The following is a 17,892-nucleotide window of genomic DNA, read 5'->3' as shown; positions in this document are numbered from 1 at the left end:
GGGTAGAGAAAATAGTGCAACAATGAATGAATGGAAACCCAAAATCTCTGTAAATGTTCATTAAAATTAATAAAATTTAATAAAAAAAATTTTAAAAATGCAATGGGTGGAAAATGCCTATTTTTCTCTTGAGTAATGCCATGAAAAACACTTCTAGGAAACAAAACTGTAACACTCTCAAATGGAAATCCCTCAGTATCTCTCAATACCTTTCATAAAGACCAAAACAAAAACACACAGCTATTAGCACTGTATGCACAGTTCTTTATAATCTGGCTCCAATTTATCAAGATTCAAATGTCCTCTACCTACCACTCACTTGATGCCTTCCTCATTCCCAAACATTTTCCTTTTCCTTGCAATGTCTTTAATTCTCCAGACACACCCATATAATCAACTACTACTCATTTTCCACAAGACAACTACATAAATGGGCCTCTTTTTTTTCTTATAATGAAAGTTTACAGAGACTTTGGATTTCCATTCATTCACTGTTGCACACTTTCCTCCCTGCCCACCCCTCCACCTGAGTTCGCTTTTATCTTTCAAAAGTAAAAAAAAAATAAAAAAATTTAAAAACTCTGTTATACAATCCTCCCCACCCCCAGTCCACTCCACTATGCAGCTTTCATTCTGGACTCTTGTCATGACACTAATATCTAATCATATTTTCCTCCAAAACAGTTCTCTCCCCCTTCTGCTTCAATGCAGTATCCGTTATTTATCCCCTCTTAGCTTCCCCCCAACATTGATGTCTTTCTCACTTTACAACAGTGGCATTATGCAATTTTTTTTCCTTTTGTGACTGGGATATTTCACTTATCATAATGCCCTCCAGGGTCACCCATTTTGTATAATATTTCATGAGTTCCTTGTTTTTCAATGCAGCATGGTATTTCATTGTGTGAATATGATGGCAAGATTGTGGAGAAACTGGAACCCTTATTCACCGTTGGTGGGAGTGTAAAATAGTGCAACCACTATGGAAGGCAGTATGGCACTTTCTCATAAAGTTGGAAATATAAATATCATTTGACCCAGCAATTCCACTACTGGGAATATACCCTAAATAAACCAGAACTGCCACTCAGGCAGATATATGCACACACATGTTTACTGCTACTTTGTTCACAACAGCACTGAGCTGGAGACAACCCTAATGCCCATCAACAAATGGTTAGAGGAGCTGTGGGCCTCATGTTTTAGTTAAAAGCTTTTCTTCTCTCTTGCCTGACTAATAATACACTAGTCCGTCAAAATCGTACAAGACAAAAAAATTTAAAAAAACAAATCTAAAGGAAAACAAAAACCAAAAACCAACAAATTTTATTTAGAAAATGGGCATGGGAACCACAAAAGTGGGAGAATGGTGGTAGGTGGTAAAGGTACTTTCAGCTGTACCTTTCCATATTATTCAAGGTTTGCTTTCTTTTTATTATTTTTGTATCTAATTTTTAAAAACCTGAATACTTCACCTACTCAAATATACTTTCTAAGATCAGACATGACAAAAAAAATCTCAGCTGGCATGCCTACAATTTAGTCATGATTCACCAAAATAGAGATGCTTCTAAAAGCCATGTCTTATATTAGTGAGAAAGATTATTGTGATTAATTAGTAGTACCTACTAAGAGAACAGGATTGGCCAGGAACATTGCATGTGCCATATAGTTGCCATCCTTGTAATATGTGACCAATGCAATCTTTGTGCCAAAAAAATGAAGAAGTTCACATAAAATTAAGACATCAATGTACTTCTACATACCTGGTAGGCAGTTTCTCAAAGTCAACATCTAAGAATTGTTCATAACTGGAAACAAAACTGTCCAACCATAATTTCAGGTAATCTGGATCTTTCTGAAACAAGAAAACCATTTTCATATTAAGTCTACCTGAAATAAAAATAATATGCACTCATTCTCATGAAACATATATGAAGTAGTAGATCTAAAAGAGCAATATGAAATTTCTAAGGGATAGTCAAGTACCTACGTATGTGACAGGATAAGCTACTAAGAGAAAAAGTTCAGTGGTTTGCATTTAGCAGGTGCTCACTGAGAGCAAGGTGGAGAGTCTCCTCCAGCAAAAACATTCACCCTCAGAATCACTAACAAGAGATGTGACATTCAAGAAGATAAATCTGTTGTTCTAAAATGTTGTTGTTAAATAAGAATCTTCAAATTACTTCCCACTTAATTCATAGAAAGTGCTAAAATCTTAACATTGTCCTATATGATTCTGTCATACCACCAAGTTATTGTCCACTAACAATCTGGACCACCCAGGAAGTTATTCCTGGTACATGACAGAAATGGTCCTATCTTAAGGGCTCTGCACCAGCTGTTTCTTCTGCCCAGAATTATCTTTTCCCAAACAGCTAAATGCCTATCTCCCTCATCTCTTCACATAATTCCTTACATGGCATATTCTCAATGAGGCCTATTTTCACTAGTCTTTTTGAAACTACAAATAAACTTTCTCACTGACCTTTACAGTACTGCAATACAGTACTGTATTTTCTCCTCACGGTCCTTTATTAGTTTACCGTGACTTCAATTAGAACATAGGTTTCACCAGGATAGAAATTTTAAATTTTTTCTCACAAATGGAATACCATGTGACTAGAATAGTATCTGACATTAAGTAGGTGCCCAACAAATGTTTGACTAATTAATGGGAGTATAATATGAATAAATAGAACAAAAGTAAAAATGGATCACTAATCTAAGCAAAAAACTCAAAATGTCTTAAGACACAAAAACAATGAATAACACAAAAAAATTAGTCTTAATAAAAATTTGGAATTTCTCAAATCCACCAGATGCTCTACTGGAGAAGGAGGGGCAATCTCCTCCTGTACCAGTCAGATCTGATTTTATGGTACACACACAAAAATAAAATTAAATTTTAAAAAAACCTGAAATTTCTTTTCATATATAGGGAGCTGTGTGGGCATAGTCTGAAGGAGTTGTGCTGCTAATCTAAAAGTCACATCTTCCTGTAAATTTTAATCTATCAGCTGGTCCTCAGGAAAAGGACTGACAATCTCCTTCCATGTAATTTACAGCCCAAGAAACTCAATAAAGAGTTAGCTATGAGTTGGTTCCAACTCAAAGACAATGTAGTGATGTTCTTATATAATAACCCTATTAAGAAAATTAGATGGTAAACCACCTATTGGCTGAAAATATTCTCATCTGACAAAGAATTTGCATTCAGAATATAGAAAAGACAGGCAGTCAACAACAACAACATGCTGGGAAAGGTGGAGAGACAGAGGAGAGGAAGACTCTCAGTAAGATGGACTGATAAAAAGAGGTCTGGTGGTAAGAAGTTGTACTTGCAATCCTGAAGGTGCACGCGGTTCGAATCCACCAGATGCTCTGCTGGAGAAGAAAGGGCAATCTCCTCCTGTGCCAGTTGGATCTGACTCAATGGTACGCGTACACACACACACACACACACACACACACACACACACGATGGATTGACACAGTAACTAAGAATGGGCTTGAGCATAGCAGAGATGGAGAGGATGGTGAAGGACAGGACAAGGTTCAGATCTGTTGTTCACAGTGTCTCTGTGTCATAGATGACTTTATGGCACCTAAAAATAGCAACAACTATAAATCATAAACAAAGGGGTATCAATTTAACTAAAAGACTTTGAGTGATCTATTAGTTTTAGAGGCTGAAATCTTTTTCAGATGAGGCTGCCTGTCTTCTGCAGAACAGCTGGTGGATTCAAATCTCCCGGATGCCACATAACAACAAAACAAACTTCAGGTCGGCAGTCCAAGATAATACAACCCCATGGTTTCTGACATATGCACTAGAATGGCTAAAATTAAAGACAAAGGATGGGGGAAATAAAGGGTAACTGGAACTCAAATATATTATAGGTAAGAATAGAAATAACCACTTAGAAAACAATTACAAATACTATATGATCCAACCATTCCTCTCTTGAAGAAATGAAAATATGCCATCATAAAAATATAAAAGGGGAGCTCTGGTGGCCTAGTGGCAAGAAGCTGCACTGCAATCCCAGAGGAACACGGTTCGAGTCCACCAGATGCTCTGCCGGAGAAGGAGGCGCAATATCCTCCTGTACCAGTCAGATCTGATTTGACGGTACACGCTATGTTCATACAATGAAAAAAAACTACTGAGCAATACACATTAATGAATTACTGAACCCACAATATAAATTCCAAAATCATGTTCAGTGAAAGATGCCATATATTCAAGTTTACACACTGCTTATTTCCTTTTACATGAAGTTCTAGAGCAGGCTACAGTGATAGAAATTATATCGATGGTTGCTTTTGGATAAACTAACACAAAGGGGCACAAAGCAAACTCCTAAGTGAGGAACTTTTCTATTTTCTTTTTACTAGGATGATGAGTGCAGAAAAATTTATATTCATTAAAACTTATTCACATTTTTTACTTTTTTGGTACTTTTTTAAAATTTTATTATTAATTTCAATGAAAATTTACAGAGACTTTGGATTTCCATTCATTCATTGTTGCACTTTTCTACCCTCCTAACCCTCCCCCCTAGTACATTACCCCCTCGGAAAAGTAAAAGAAAAATTCTTTCATTGTTTTACAATCCCTTCCCCCAGGTCCACTCCACTATACAGCCTTCGCTCTGGACTCCTGTCATGACAAAAATACCTAATAATTTTCCTTCTTAAACAGTTTCCCCCTTATCTGTTTCAATGCAGTATACATTATTGAACCCATCCTTCTGAGTCTTCTCCCAACCCATTCTGAATAATATTTCATGAGTTCCTTGTTTTCCAATGCAGCATAGTATTCCACTGTGTGAATATACCACAGCTTCTCTATCCATTCGTTTGTTGATGGGCACTTAGGTTGTTTTCAACTCCTTGCTATTGTGAACAAAGCCGCAATAAACATGGGTGTGCATATATCTTCTTGGATGTCCGTTATGGTCTCTTTGGGGTATATTCCCAGTAGTGGAATTGCTGGGTCAAATGGTATTGCTATTTGCAACTTTTTGAGAAAGCGCCATACTGCCTTCCAAAGGGGCTGCACCATTTTACACTCCCACCAACAGTGAATAAGGGTTCCAGTTTCTCTACAACCTCACCAGCATTTGTTGCTTGCTGTTGTGTTAAATTTTGCAATTCTGACTGGGATGAGATGATATCTCACAGTTGTTTTGACATTTTTTTACTTTTCAAAGACAAAAGCAAACTGGAGTGGGGGTGGGATGGGCAGGGAGCCAAGTGTGGAACATTGAATGAATGGAAATTCAAAGTATCTGTAAACACTTTCATTAAAATAATAAACAAAAACAAAACCCATGTGACACCACCCCCCCACCAGAAAAAAAGAAAACAGGTATGAGAAGCACATGGGATGAAATCATGCAGGACATTAGGAAGCCATTGATAGAATTTTGAGTTTTGTACTTAGAGTGTGCCACTAAAATTTGATCAGCCTTATTTTTTCAAATTAAATCATTCTTGCTGGAAAATTTAAACATTAGCAGAATGAGGAAAAGATAAAAATGAAGATACCAGTGAGAGAGCTATAGCATAAAACAAGTGAGACAATGTTGTAGATAGGACTGTGGTGATGGCAAGCAAGATGGATAGGTTGATTACAAACAACAGTGTTTATGGTATCTGTGAGGATTTACTGAGAGAATTTCTCAAGAATAACTCCAGCCTAGCGACTAGAAAGATGATGTCCCTAATGTTGGAGATGGGGAAGATATTATGAAAAGCATTTTATGGAAATCAGTTTGCTTCAGATGAGTTAAATTTGAAATGCCTTTTGTTGATACAATGCTATATGTCTTTTGTCACAATGTATCATTAGTATCTGTGTGCCACTTTTCAAACATGCCAGGACCTCTTTATGGAAAGGCTTAAAACGAAATATTTGGTGTCCTGACTTCTCAACAGAGCAAAAAATTAGTCATATGCAGCCATGTACCCTAGTATTTTTAGATTTTCATTTGTCATAATAGTTAAAGTTGAACTCTGGTTGGATAATGCTCACAGCAGGAAATAATAATTTGCATGTTATTATTTATGATTAAAAATGAAAGTTATTTACAAGGGGGGAGAAAACTTAATTCACATTTTACAGATAAAATCTATATTAAAGTCTGTAAATTCCATTCCAATATATTTGCCATGGAATTCTTTAGAAATATTTTTCTAAATAAAAATTATCACCAAAAGTAATATTCAATCCATTATTTAACATTTTCATAAGTTCTTTTTTTCAGTCAAATTCTAATGACATGTTCCTCAAGAAGCAAATAAATATCATTACTTAAATACTACTTTTGGATTTTTTTTAAAAAGTAACTTCACATCCCTAAAATAAAAACATTACACTACAAATAAGAATCCAAAAGAATGTTCTCAGAATACACACAGACTGCTGACCTTTTGTGTATTTGTTTTACTATTAATACAGTGTTCCAAAATCAGTTTATAAATTGTCACTATCAGTTTAATCAGTGAAAAACAAAAATATGGAATTATTTCAGAAAAAAATAACTACTCCAGTGAGAAATTTTCTCAGGGGTTTAATAATTTTCTTTTCTTATTTCCAATCAGAACACTATTTCCTTCATTTATTTATCTAGAACTCCATCATTGTTCTTTCCATATAAAACAGATGACTCTAATTCTGGAAAAGACACAAGGGGTTGTGTGTGAGAGAGAGTGAGCGAGAGAGAGAAGATGGCAGAACAGGCACAGAAGTTTGTGCTGTTTGTGTGTCTGGGAAATATTTGTTGATCACCCAATGCAGAAGCAATTTTCAGAAAACTTGACACTGATCACAACTGCTAAGTTAATCAACGACACTGGTGCTGTTTCTGACTAGAACATGGGCTGGTCACCAGATCATGAATTGTAAGCTGCCTAGAAAATTATGATATTAAAAGAGCTCATAAAGCCAGACAGGTTACCAAAGAAGACTTTGCCACGTTTGATTATGTACAATGCATGGATGAAAGCAATTTGAGAGATCTGAATAGAAAACGTAATCAAGTTAAAAACTGTAAAGCAAAAATTAACTACTTAGAAGGTTTGATCCACAAAAACATCTTATTATTGAAGATCTCCATTACAGGAATGACTCCAGCTTTGAGACTGTGCAGCATTAGGTGCTGCAAGGCCTTTCTGGAGAAGGCGCATTAATGCTGCAGCAATTTCTTGCTAAAAGACAACCAAGATGAACACCTTTACAGTAATGCTCTGTTGTTGTTATGTACTGTGGACTCACTTGTGACTCTTATCGACCCTATGTACAACAGCCCTGAATGCTGCTCTATCTATCCTGTGCAAACCTTGTTGTCTCTGACACTCCTATCCCCACTACCACAGTCACTGAATCTAGCCATCTCATGGATCTTCCTCTCTTGCGCTGTCCCTTCACCCTTCCAACCATGACGTCCCTCTCCAAAGACTGGTCCTGCCTTGCAACATGTCCAAATATGTCAGATAAAGCTTCAAAATCCTTGCATCCAAGGAGCAGCCTGGTTTCACCCTCTCCAGGACAGTCCATGGTATACTCAATACTCTTCTCCAGCCCCACATCTCAAAGGCATCTATTTTCCTTTTATGCAAGACTATGGCCTGGCTTAGGCACACCTTAGTCTCTAGACCCACAGCAGACTTTCCCAGAGCAATTTGTCTTTTAATTTCTAGCAACACTAAACTGTATATTTTTTTTTAATTCAGTGGATGTGTTACAGTGTAATGTTGTAATCAAGGCCCTAATTCTTCAGTTAATTTCCTGTTTCTTACCTTAAAAAAAGAAATGTGATGGGTGACCTTGGAGGACATTATGTTGAGTGAAATATCTCAGTCACAAAAGGACAGGTGCTGCATGGTGCCACTATTGTAGAATGGGACTGACATCAGGGTTGGAGTGAGACCGAGAAAAATTGGATAAATTATGTATACTGCATTGCAGGAGATGAGGAAGAGAACTGGTTGAAAGCGATACATGATTGAGTATTATGGTTATGACAAGAGTCCAGAATGAAGGTTGCATAGTTGAGTGTACTTAGGGCAGGGGGAGGGGGGAATTCCACACCAATGAAATAATTTTTCTTTTACTTTTCAAAGAGAAGAGCAAACTAGGGGAGGGGTGGGCAGGGAGAAAAATTCAACAATGAATCTCTGTAAATATTCATTAAAATTAATTTTTAAAATTTTTTTAAAAAAGAAATGTGGATAAAAATCAGTTGTAAATGGAAACAGAATAAAGCTCTTTTATTCAGACTATTTATGGGTTACATCAGATGTTTTTAAATTAGTTGAACCTCCCACTTTGGCCTCATTACAGACAAAACAGCAGAACAGGAAAAATTTTTTTTTGGCATGTGTTGTGTAGCAATGTCATTTCCCAGTGTTTGGCAGGTAGTAACCTAATGATTGCCATCACTCTGATTTGCTCAATTATAACCTTACTCTCAGCTCACTGAAACACTTAAATAGTCTACTACTACATGAGTAAATTAATGAAGGACAAGTGTCCTTGCTTTCCTATCCTACCTCTCATCTTTTTTACCCCAAGGCCTTTTGATGAAGAACAGCCCCACCACAGGAGTCCACAATCTAAGTTAGGAATGTGTTAATTATACACATTCATAGTAAATATTCCTATGTTAAAAGAAAAGAGCAAGATTTAGGAAATCTTTAGCATCTTTTAAAACTCTTAATTTTGGTCCTTTTTATAACAAAGTCAATTTCTTTACTTTTTCTTGAACTAGTTTTCCTCTGAAAATTTAATTCTTTCAAAGACTCTGCACGCTGTTTATTTCTGTGGTCAATATGACAGACATGCTTTTTCATTATATATACATATAATGCAAATGTCAGATACACACTGACTTGAGGGGGAGAAGAATTTTAAAAGTTGGAAGAAGAGCATCATGGTATGCTTAAGTTCTTAAACATTGTTAATAAATCATTATGAGCATTTATTTTGTTTATAGGAGAATATGAGCAATTTTGGTATACTCTGAGGCACTTAGTATCATATTCATCTGAACATATATCAGAAAAGATTGTTTTCAGAATAAACTAAAAAACATAAAATAAAAAAGGTCAAACACAAAATAGGCACATAATGGCATGAAGAATTAATGTATTTCTCTTCATATTTTAGTTAAGAATTCTGTAGTATGTCTAGCTGAAAGTATAATGATTAGTGCTACTTAGCATTTGCTGGCTAAAAGAGTTCTAGGAAACTGAGTTACTATTTTTTTAAAAATGGTACCAAATACAACACTTTAATATTTTTTTCTTTTTTAGCATGTGCCACGTGCTAAGTACTATAAAACAAACCAAATAAATTTATACTGAATCGATCCTAATTATGATAACCTGTTGTCATTCATTGGGTTTCTAAGGCTCTGGCACTGCCAACACAAAGGTATGGAGTTAGAATCCACCAGTTGCTCTTTATTAGAAGGATGGGCAATCTTCTCCTATGTGATTTACTACCTCTGAGAAGCTATGGGAGAGTCACCTCTGAGTCAGTTCTCACTTGACAGTACACAACAACAATAAATATTTAGAGGAGGACACTGCTTATCTTTATCCTATAGAGTGGCTACTGGACTTGAATCACTAACCTTTCAGTTAGCAATGCAACACACCACACACACATTTATACCACCAGAGTTCCTTCTAACTACTACAGCAGGCACCTGATCCTTACAACTATCTAGATATTTCATTTTTCTCATTTTATAGGTTTAGAAAAGGGTAAGTTCTAAACTAGTGTGTAAGCAGTTGTGCTGCCAATCTAAAGGCAAGCAAGGTAGTTTGAATCGACCAGCTGCTCCAAAGGAGAATATGGCAATCTCCTCCTATTTACAGTGTCTGAAAGCCCACTGGAGGGTCAGCTATGAGTCAGTTTCAATTTGGCAGCACATAACAACAATCGTCCAGCAGTTGCTCTGCAAGAGAAAGACGCAATTCCCTCCCCATGATTCTGAAAATCCACTGGAGGGTCAGCTATGAGTCAGCTCTGACTCAACAGCAACGAGAGTTGAGAAGGTCATGAAGCTAGTAAATGACAGCACTCAGATTAAAATTCAAGCCTGGCAGTAAAAAGCTATACTGCTAACCCAAAGGCAGAAGATTCAAATCCAAGGGCTGCTCCACAGGAAAAAGACAGAGCTTTTCCTTTTGGAAGATTTACAGCCTTTGAGCACCCCCTGGAGGGTCAGCTGAGTCAATTCTGACTCAATGGCACATAAAACAATCACATTAAGAGTTCAGAACAAAACCCAGAACATAGGCACGCTCAACAAGTATTTTTAGAATCTTGCACTGCCAACCCAAAGGCACACAGTTCAAGAGCAACTCCATGGTAAGAAGAGGAGCAATCACCTCTCATGTGATTTATTAGCTTTGGGAGAAGTCACTTTTGACTAAAAGGAACAGAACTACAACAACAAAATTCAATGTACTAGAAGAAGATTCTCACAGAACAAGAATGTTTTAAGCTATATAATATATATTTAATTACTTCAGCATTCCTACTGTCACCTAAGGGAGCTCTGGTGGCCTCGTGGGTAAGCAGTTGTGCTGTCAATCTAAAGGCAGGCAAGGTAGTTTGAATCCACTAACTGCTCCAAAGGGGAATATATAGGCAATCTCTTCCAATTTATACAGTCTCCGAAAGCCCACTGGAAGGTCAGCTATGAGTCAGTTTCAACTTGAACGCACATATGAACTGTTTTCTCTTTAATTTTATTCTTTTCTCTTTAATTTTATTCTTTTCTCTTTAAATCCCTTTACATTAACTACCTGAGTGACTTTGAACAAGTTGCTACACTTATATGCAGTGTTCTTCATTTATGAAATAAAGTACTTATTTCATTAAGTTCTTGAAAGCACAAAATGAGATAACACATACAAGCACTCAAAAATGCCCAGAATTTAATGAATATTCAAAGCATGCTGGCTAACACTATTATTAAGATTCAGTCTCTGAAAAAAAATTTTTTAAAATTTAATTTTAAAAAATTAATTCTCTGCTCTCAAAAGTAACCAGGGCCCACTATGAGAAAATAAGTAAAATACCTACAAACTTAAGTTTATTGATTTTTGCACTCAAATATTTGTCTACTCATCTCCTCTGATACTGTTTAAAATAAAGTTTTTCTTTTAGACTATGACAAAGTTCCCCACTGGTCTCTGTAGCTTCAATTTCCCTCATTTATATATACACACACAGCCACTAGTGATTTGTTTCATTCTAAGCTCCTTATCCTATCCTTTTTTTTCTCTCCTGCTCAAATACCCTTGATGGTACCCCATTATCACTGGATAAAACCTAAACTCTTAGAATTTGGACAAAATATTTCAATAAGGGAAAAACAATCTTCTCAACATAAGCAAGGGAATAACAAAAATTTATTTTTAAAATAAACCTCAACCTCACACTACTATTCATAAACAAACATTAACTCAACATGTCATTCACCTAAATGTTCAAACTAAAATTATAACATTTCTGGAAGAAACTCTTAATAATTCTTAATCACATTTTAAACAAAATTCTAAAAGTATGTTCTCTGATGGATATCATCAATTTTTTAAAAACTCTTGGAATTTTGCTGTGTAATAAACTAGTCTTTAACCACATTTGATTATTTACATATAAGCTACATTAACATACAAGAGTAGGCTTTTTCTCATCTTAATATTAGTTTTTCTTTTTTAGAGGTCTTACTAGTATAATGGAACTGAGAGATCCATGAAATTTTACATGGTTCTTAAAAAACAGAGCTACTGATTTTTAAAAGGGGGGGTATGGACCATCAGGCACTGACTCATAAATTACTTCCAGTGTGTTTTCAGAGGTTGTAAATCACCTAGCAAAAGACTGTCCATTTTTTTTCCTGAGGATCCACTGGTGGATTCAAACCACTATAGAGGCACCACAAGTGAGTCAGGAGTACAACTTCATAAGAACTAGCCACCAGAACAGGTCCAGTAAAAGATAAATTTCTCCCAAGAACAGCAGTATTATTTACAGCAATCAGTCTTTCTGGTGAGACCTCAAGGTTTTCTAATAACTTATTTACTTCCATAAGTATTTAGTAACTGCCAACTAGGAGTCAGTATACAAAGACAAGACACAATCTTGTCTGTAAAATGTTCATGGTTCCATACAGAAGAGATAAGTAAATAAAGTAAGCACAAGCCCAGACAGGTATAATAGTTGTTAACTAACTCTGTCAAAGGTAGGGGATAAAGTAAGTAACAGCAGTCCTTGAAAGTACTGACAAAATAATAAGGAAATACTCTCAAGTGGGGTGGAGGGAAGAGGGGGAAATTCCAGTAAGGGAAAATAAAGTAAGATCAGTTGAAAATTGTACAGTATTTGGTCTTGTTCACAGTATAAAAATGACAGGAAACAGTGGGATGGGAACGTGGGATTTTAAGACTGGTAAAGTCAGCATTTCCTAAGCAAATATCCTACTCAATAGTGTCATGCATAGAGGGTATAACTTAGAAATGACGAGAAATTTAATAGTGTCACACTCAGATAAAAGATATGATTAAAAGAAAGGTATCTAGGCTTATGAAGTTTGAGAAGCACTAGATAAAACAAAGGTAAAAAATATTTTTAACAATCATGTTTCTTTAATATAAAATGAAATGTACCTTGTGAATACAAAGAGATGGCTGTATTATGAAATTTTTAAATAAATATGACTGTAAGCCTTTTATTCTCATCTTAATTTAACTATTAGTATCAAACAACCATTTTTTATTTTGTTGATACTTTTCTAGTATGGCTATTATTTTATTTCTGCTCATAGAACTTTATTGACATTTCAAACATAAAAGTGGAAAGAAGAGCATAGAACTCAAGTGTTAGAACTCAACAACAAAGCTGTCAAGTTTTATCAGGTATCAAAGATTTGTGCTTTTGACAGTATAGTCTTAGCCCCTTTTTAAGACTTGTTATATTAGAAAAATTTGGGGCTTTTCTTCCCTAACAGATTTTCATCTTGCAGAGGTTTCAGCTTTTACAGGCTTTACTGTATAACCTAGTTTCAACTCACTAATCTTCTTTCTCTTTTTTTTTCCATCCTCAACAGAAAGATTTTTTAGTAAATTCAGATAAATCATGTCATTCATAAATATTTCATTATATAGCCATAAAAGATTAAAAAGGAACATGTTTAAAATAAAAGGAACATGTAACCAAGTTTGAAAAAATAAACAATTTTAAATAAAACATCAAGTATCAGTCAGTGATCAAATTCCCCTGACTGGCTCATAATTGTTGGTGGTTATTTTTGTTTTATTTAAAAAAGTATTATGTTACTTTCAACCAGGTGAGAATGAAATAGATGAATGAGACCTTCTAAGAATCAAATCCCCATGCGCATCAAAAACTTCAACAGGGTAAAAAAGAAAACCACAGACTGGGAAAAAAACATGTGCTATGACATATCTGATTAAGAGACTTATATCAATAATTTATAGAATACTCCAGAAACTCAGAAGAAAAATGTAAAAAATTCAATCACAAAATGGGCACAGGATATGAATAGGCTCTTCACCAAAGATGACATTCAGATGGTAAACAGACACATGAAGAAATGTTTGAAATCCGTAGCTAATAGAGAGATGCAAATCAAAACAACAGATATCAATAGCAACAATAGCAGAGTTTAAAAGGGCATCAAACAAATTTTGGAGAGGTTGTGGACAGAATGGAACTCTTATTCACCGATGATGGGAATGTAAAATGGTACAACCATTATGCAAAGCAGTCTGGCATTTTCTCAGAAAGTTGGAAATACAAGTATCATTTGACCCAGCAACTCCACTACTAGAAATATACCCTAAAGAAACCAGAGCTGCCATCCAAACAGATCTATGCACACCCATATTTGTTGTTATGTTATTCACAACACCAGAAAGATGGAAGTAACCCAAGTGTCCATCAAAAAATGAATGGATAGAAAAACTATAGCATCTTCACACAATGAAAAACTATGCAGCTCTGAAAAACAAGGAACTCACAAAATAATACAAAACTTGGGTAACCCTGGAGGACATTATGTGAAGTATTTCAGTCACATAAGGGCAAATGCTGCAAAACACCACTGTTTTAAAACAAGACTGTTAAGAGGGTTGGGAGAAACTGAGAAAAGAGGTAATAAATAATGAATACTGCATGCACACCCATGTTTATTGTGGCTCTGTTCACATAGCAAAGAGTTGCAAACAACCCAAGTGCCCATCAACAAATGAATGGCTAGAGAAGCGCTGGTATTCACAAAATGGAATACTATACTGCATCAAAAAACAAGGAACTCATGAAATATAATACAAAATGGGTAAGCCTGGAGGACAATATGCTGAGTGAAATATTTCAGTCACAAAAAGGACAACTATTGCAATAGGGTCACTGTTGTAAAATGGGACTGCCATCAGAGTTGAGAAAGGGGATAAATAATGTATACTGCATTGAAACAGATGAGGGAGAGAACTGTTTAAAAGGGATATATGAATAGGTATTATCGTCATAATAATGATAGGAGTCCAGAATGAAAGCTGCACAGTGGAGTGGACTTGGGGGGAGGGATTGCACAGCAATGAAAGAATTTTTCTTTTACTTTTCAAAGAGAAGAGCGAATTGGGGAGAGGGGTGTGCAGGGAAAAAAGTGCCAACAATGAATGCATGGAAACCCTAAGTCTCTGTAAACTTTCATTAAAATTAACTTAAAAAAAGAAGGACAAAAATAATGAATACTGCATTGAAACAAATCAAGGGAAAAAACTTTAAAAGGAATATATGATTAGGTATTATCTCTATGACAACAAGCCAGAATAATAGGTGCATAGCAAAGTGGGCTGGGGGAAGGGGAAATTATGCAACAATGAATGATTTTTTTTAAGTGAACTGAGGAGGGTAGCAAGGAAAATGTGCAAAAATAAATGAATGAAAATCCAAATTTGCTTCAAACTTGTTAAAATTACAATTACAAATAGAAAATATGTTTAATCTGAAGATCTAAGTAAAGTTGATAGATTACAACTGACAATATCTTGTTAAAAGTTTCTTTAAATCTTTTAAACCTGAATTTAAACAAACATCTAAATCTAATTTCTGGTTCATAGGAAAAAACAGGAACATGTTAAATAACCCAAGGATATACAGTTAATAAACCCCAAAATAAAGGAAGTTCTTCATCACAAATGACTCAGTGTCTTCAACAGGTAAATTGCAGAGAGAAAAAAGACAGATAAAGGAAATGTAGTTTTTTGGGGAAAGACTATATTTTGCAAAATCACTACATTTATATATTTGTGAAAAGATACGTGCTCTTAGGCCCTTGCTTCCAAGATGACAACAAAAAGGAGAAACAACAGTCATGCCAAAAAGGGCACTGGCCACATGTAGCCTGTTTGCTGCATGAACTGATCCTGCTGTGTGCCCAAAGACAAGAGAATTAAGAAGTTCGTAACTCTAAATATAGTAGAGGCAATTGCCTGTCAGGGATATTTCCAAAGTGCCTGTCTTCAATGCATATGTGCTTCCAAAACTCTATATGAAACTGCACTAATGTATGAATTGTGCAATTCACAGCAAAGTGTAAAGAACTGGTTTTGGGAAGTCTGGAAAACAGAACACCTCCACCCAGATTCAGACCTTCAGGAGGATTTAAACCTACAGGTGCTGCCCCACGACCACCACCAAAACCCATGTAAAGATTTGATTTCTTAAAGGCTGAAGAAAAAACTCATCTGAAAATGAAATTACACATTAAAAAAAAAAGAAGAAGATACATAGTATCTGGTTCTCTATATTAAAAGCTACTGACAATCATTTTTTAGACATTGGTGCAGTCCATAGGGAGCTGCACTGGTAACTCAAAGGTTCTTTTTTTTTTTTCTATTTCTTTTTATTATTAACTTTAATGAAAATTTACAGAGATTTTTTTATTTCCAGTCATTCACTGTTGCACTTTTCTCTCTGCCCACCCACCCCCATTCACTCTTCTCTTCGAAAAGAAAAATTCTTTCATTGTTATACAATCACTCCACTAAAGTCCACTTCATTATGCAGCCTTCGTTCTGGACTCCTGTCATGACAATAATACCTAATCATATATCCCTTTTAACAGTTCTCTGTTTCATCTATTTCAATGCAGTATACCTAATTTATCCCATCTTTCTCAGTCTTCCCCCAACCTCTATGTCAGTCTCATTTTAAAACAGTGGCACTATGCAGTATTTGTCCTCTTGTGACTGAGATATTTCACTCAACATAATGTCCTCCAGGATCATCCATTTTGTACACTATTTCATGAGTCCCTTGTTTTTCAATGCAGCGTAGTATTCCATTGTGTGAATATACCACAACTTCTCTATCCACTCATTTGTTGATAGTCAAAGCTTCTTCTATGGCTATTTTAATCAACCAGCAACTCGGAAGAAGAAACATGTGCTATCTCTTTTTTACAGCCTCTAAAATCCCACTGAGGGTCATCTATGAGTTAGTTCTAACTCAAAATCAATGAGTTTAAGTTAAAAAATATTTCTTTACAGGAAACTTCTGCAAGAAACCTTATTATTTCCCTCACTATTATTTCACCTTTCTTGGGGCATTATTTTATTCTTTTCTTTTTGAAGTAGATGATGTATTAGTTATATACCACTGCATTAAAAATCACAATAAAAATTTAACATTCATTATTTCATAGAATTTAAGAGTCAGGAACCAAAAAATGGGTATAGTTTCATACGAAGTTGTAACCAAGATTATAAATCTGGGCTGCAGGCTTATCAAGGTTTGGCTGGGCTGGAGAATCCACTTCCAAGTTGACACATATGGTTTGAGTGTGAGATTTTAGTTTTCTAGAAGTGTGGGCTTCTTCAAAAGGTTGCTCCAAACTGTCTCCCACAGCAAAAAAATCCAAGACAAAAAAGTGCCACGATAGAATGTACAATGTTTTTAATAGCCTATTTTGGAAACCACTGACTATTACTTTGCCATGAATTACTACTAATCACAAAGATTAATTCTGGCACAATGTGGGAGAACAGTATATGAACTGAATAGCAGAAGATGGGTATCAGGGAGGCTGGTTACCATATGGCAAATTTGTTTCTTTTGGAACATTTTTATTTTCTAATGTTTACATTAGAATGTTTATATTTATGGTGTACATAGGGTCACTATACATCACAGGCGACTCAATGGCACATAACAACAACATACTATATTGGTTGTTTTTATTTAAGCCTCTTGTTTAGAGTCAACAAGAACTGAAGAGGGCCTTTGTATTTAAGGTTGACTGTTATATTTTGAAGCAACATTATTGTTTCTGATTGAGACAACACTCTTCTGTCAATATGCTGTAGTGAAGTAACCTGGGGCTGCTGTAATGATGCATCTTGTGTCACTGGGGTGTCAAATGCCATAATGGTTTATTCTAAAGTCTAATTCTTTACTTATAACACAGAATTTGCGTTTTAAAAATCTTACACTGTTGCTACTGTAATAGGAAAACGGTATGTACAAAGTGTAAGTCTAGGAAAATTGGGAAGAAAACTGAATACAAAAAAGAGCAACATGTTAGACGAGCTTAGATGGGTTAGTGTGACCATTTGGAATCAGACCATCAAAAGACCTACTATGGCACAGATTACAAACTGAAGAAGAACGGTGTATGGTCAACTGTTATTTGACAAGGAGATGAAATCAGTGAAGTGGGGGAACAACAGCCTTTTTAACAAATGGTGTTGGCAAAATTGGAAAAATGTCTGCAAAAGACTCAAGCAAGACCCACACCTCACTCCATACACAAAAACCAACTCAAGGTGGATCATGGACCT

The 17,892-nt window shown here is 35.5% G+C and overlaps 1 protein-coding gene and 1 pseudogene across 1 annotated transcript in view; one reads left to right on the top strand and one right to left on the bottom strand.

Moving 5' to 3' along the window:
* Window positions 1-17,892, bottom strand: part of NBEAL1 (neurobeachin-like 1) — a 201,231-nt gene that overhangs the window by 164,493 nt on the left and 18,846 nt on the right. The window contains exon 2 of the mRNA XM_006889152.1: window positions 1,767-1,858. Coding sequence (XP_006889214.1) covers window positions 1,767-1,858 — 92 coding nt within the window. The remainder of the gene's footprint in view (window positions 1-1,766; window positions 1,859-17,892) is intronic.
* Window positions 6,739-7,200, top strand: LOC102862275 (annotated as a pseudogene).

This window comes from Elephantulus edwardii, unplaced genomic scaffold (genome assembly GCF_000299155.1).
Source record: "Elephantulus edwardii isolate Elephantulus edwardi_28Jun2011 unplaced genomic scaffold, EleEdw1.0 scaffold00075, whole genome shotgun sequence".
Classification (NCBI taxonomy): domain Eukaryota; kingdom Metazoa; phylum Chordata; class Mammalia; order Macroscelidea; family Macroscelididae; genus Elephantulus; species Elephantulus edwardii.
This window is presented reverse-complemented; position numbering and strand designations above follow the sequence as displayed.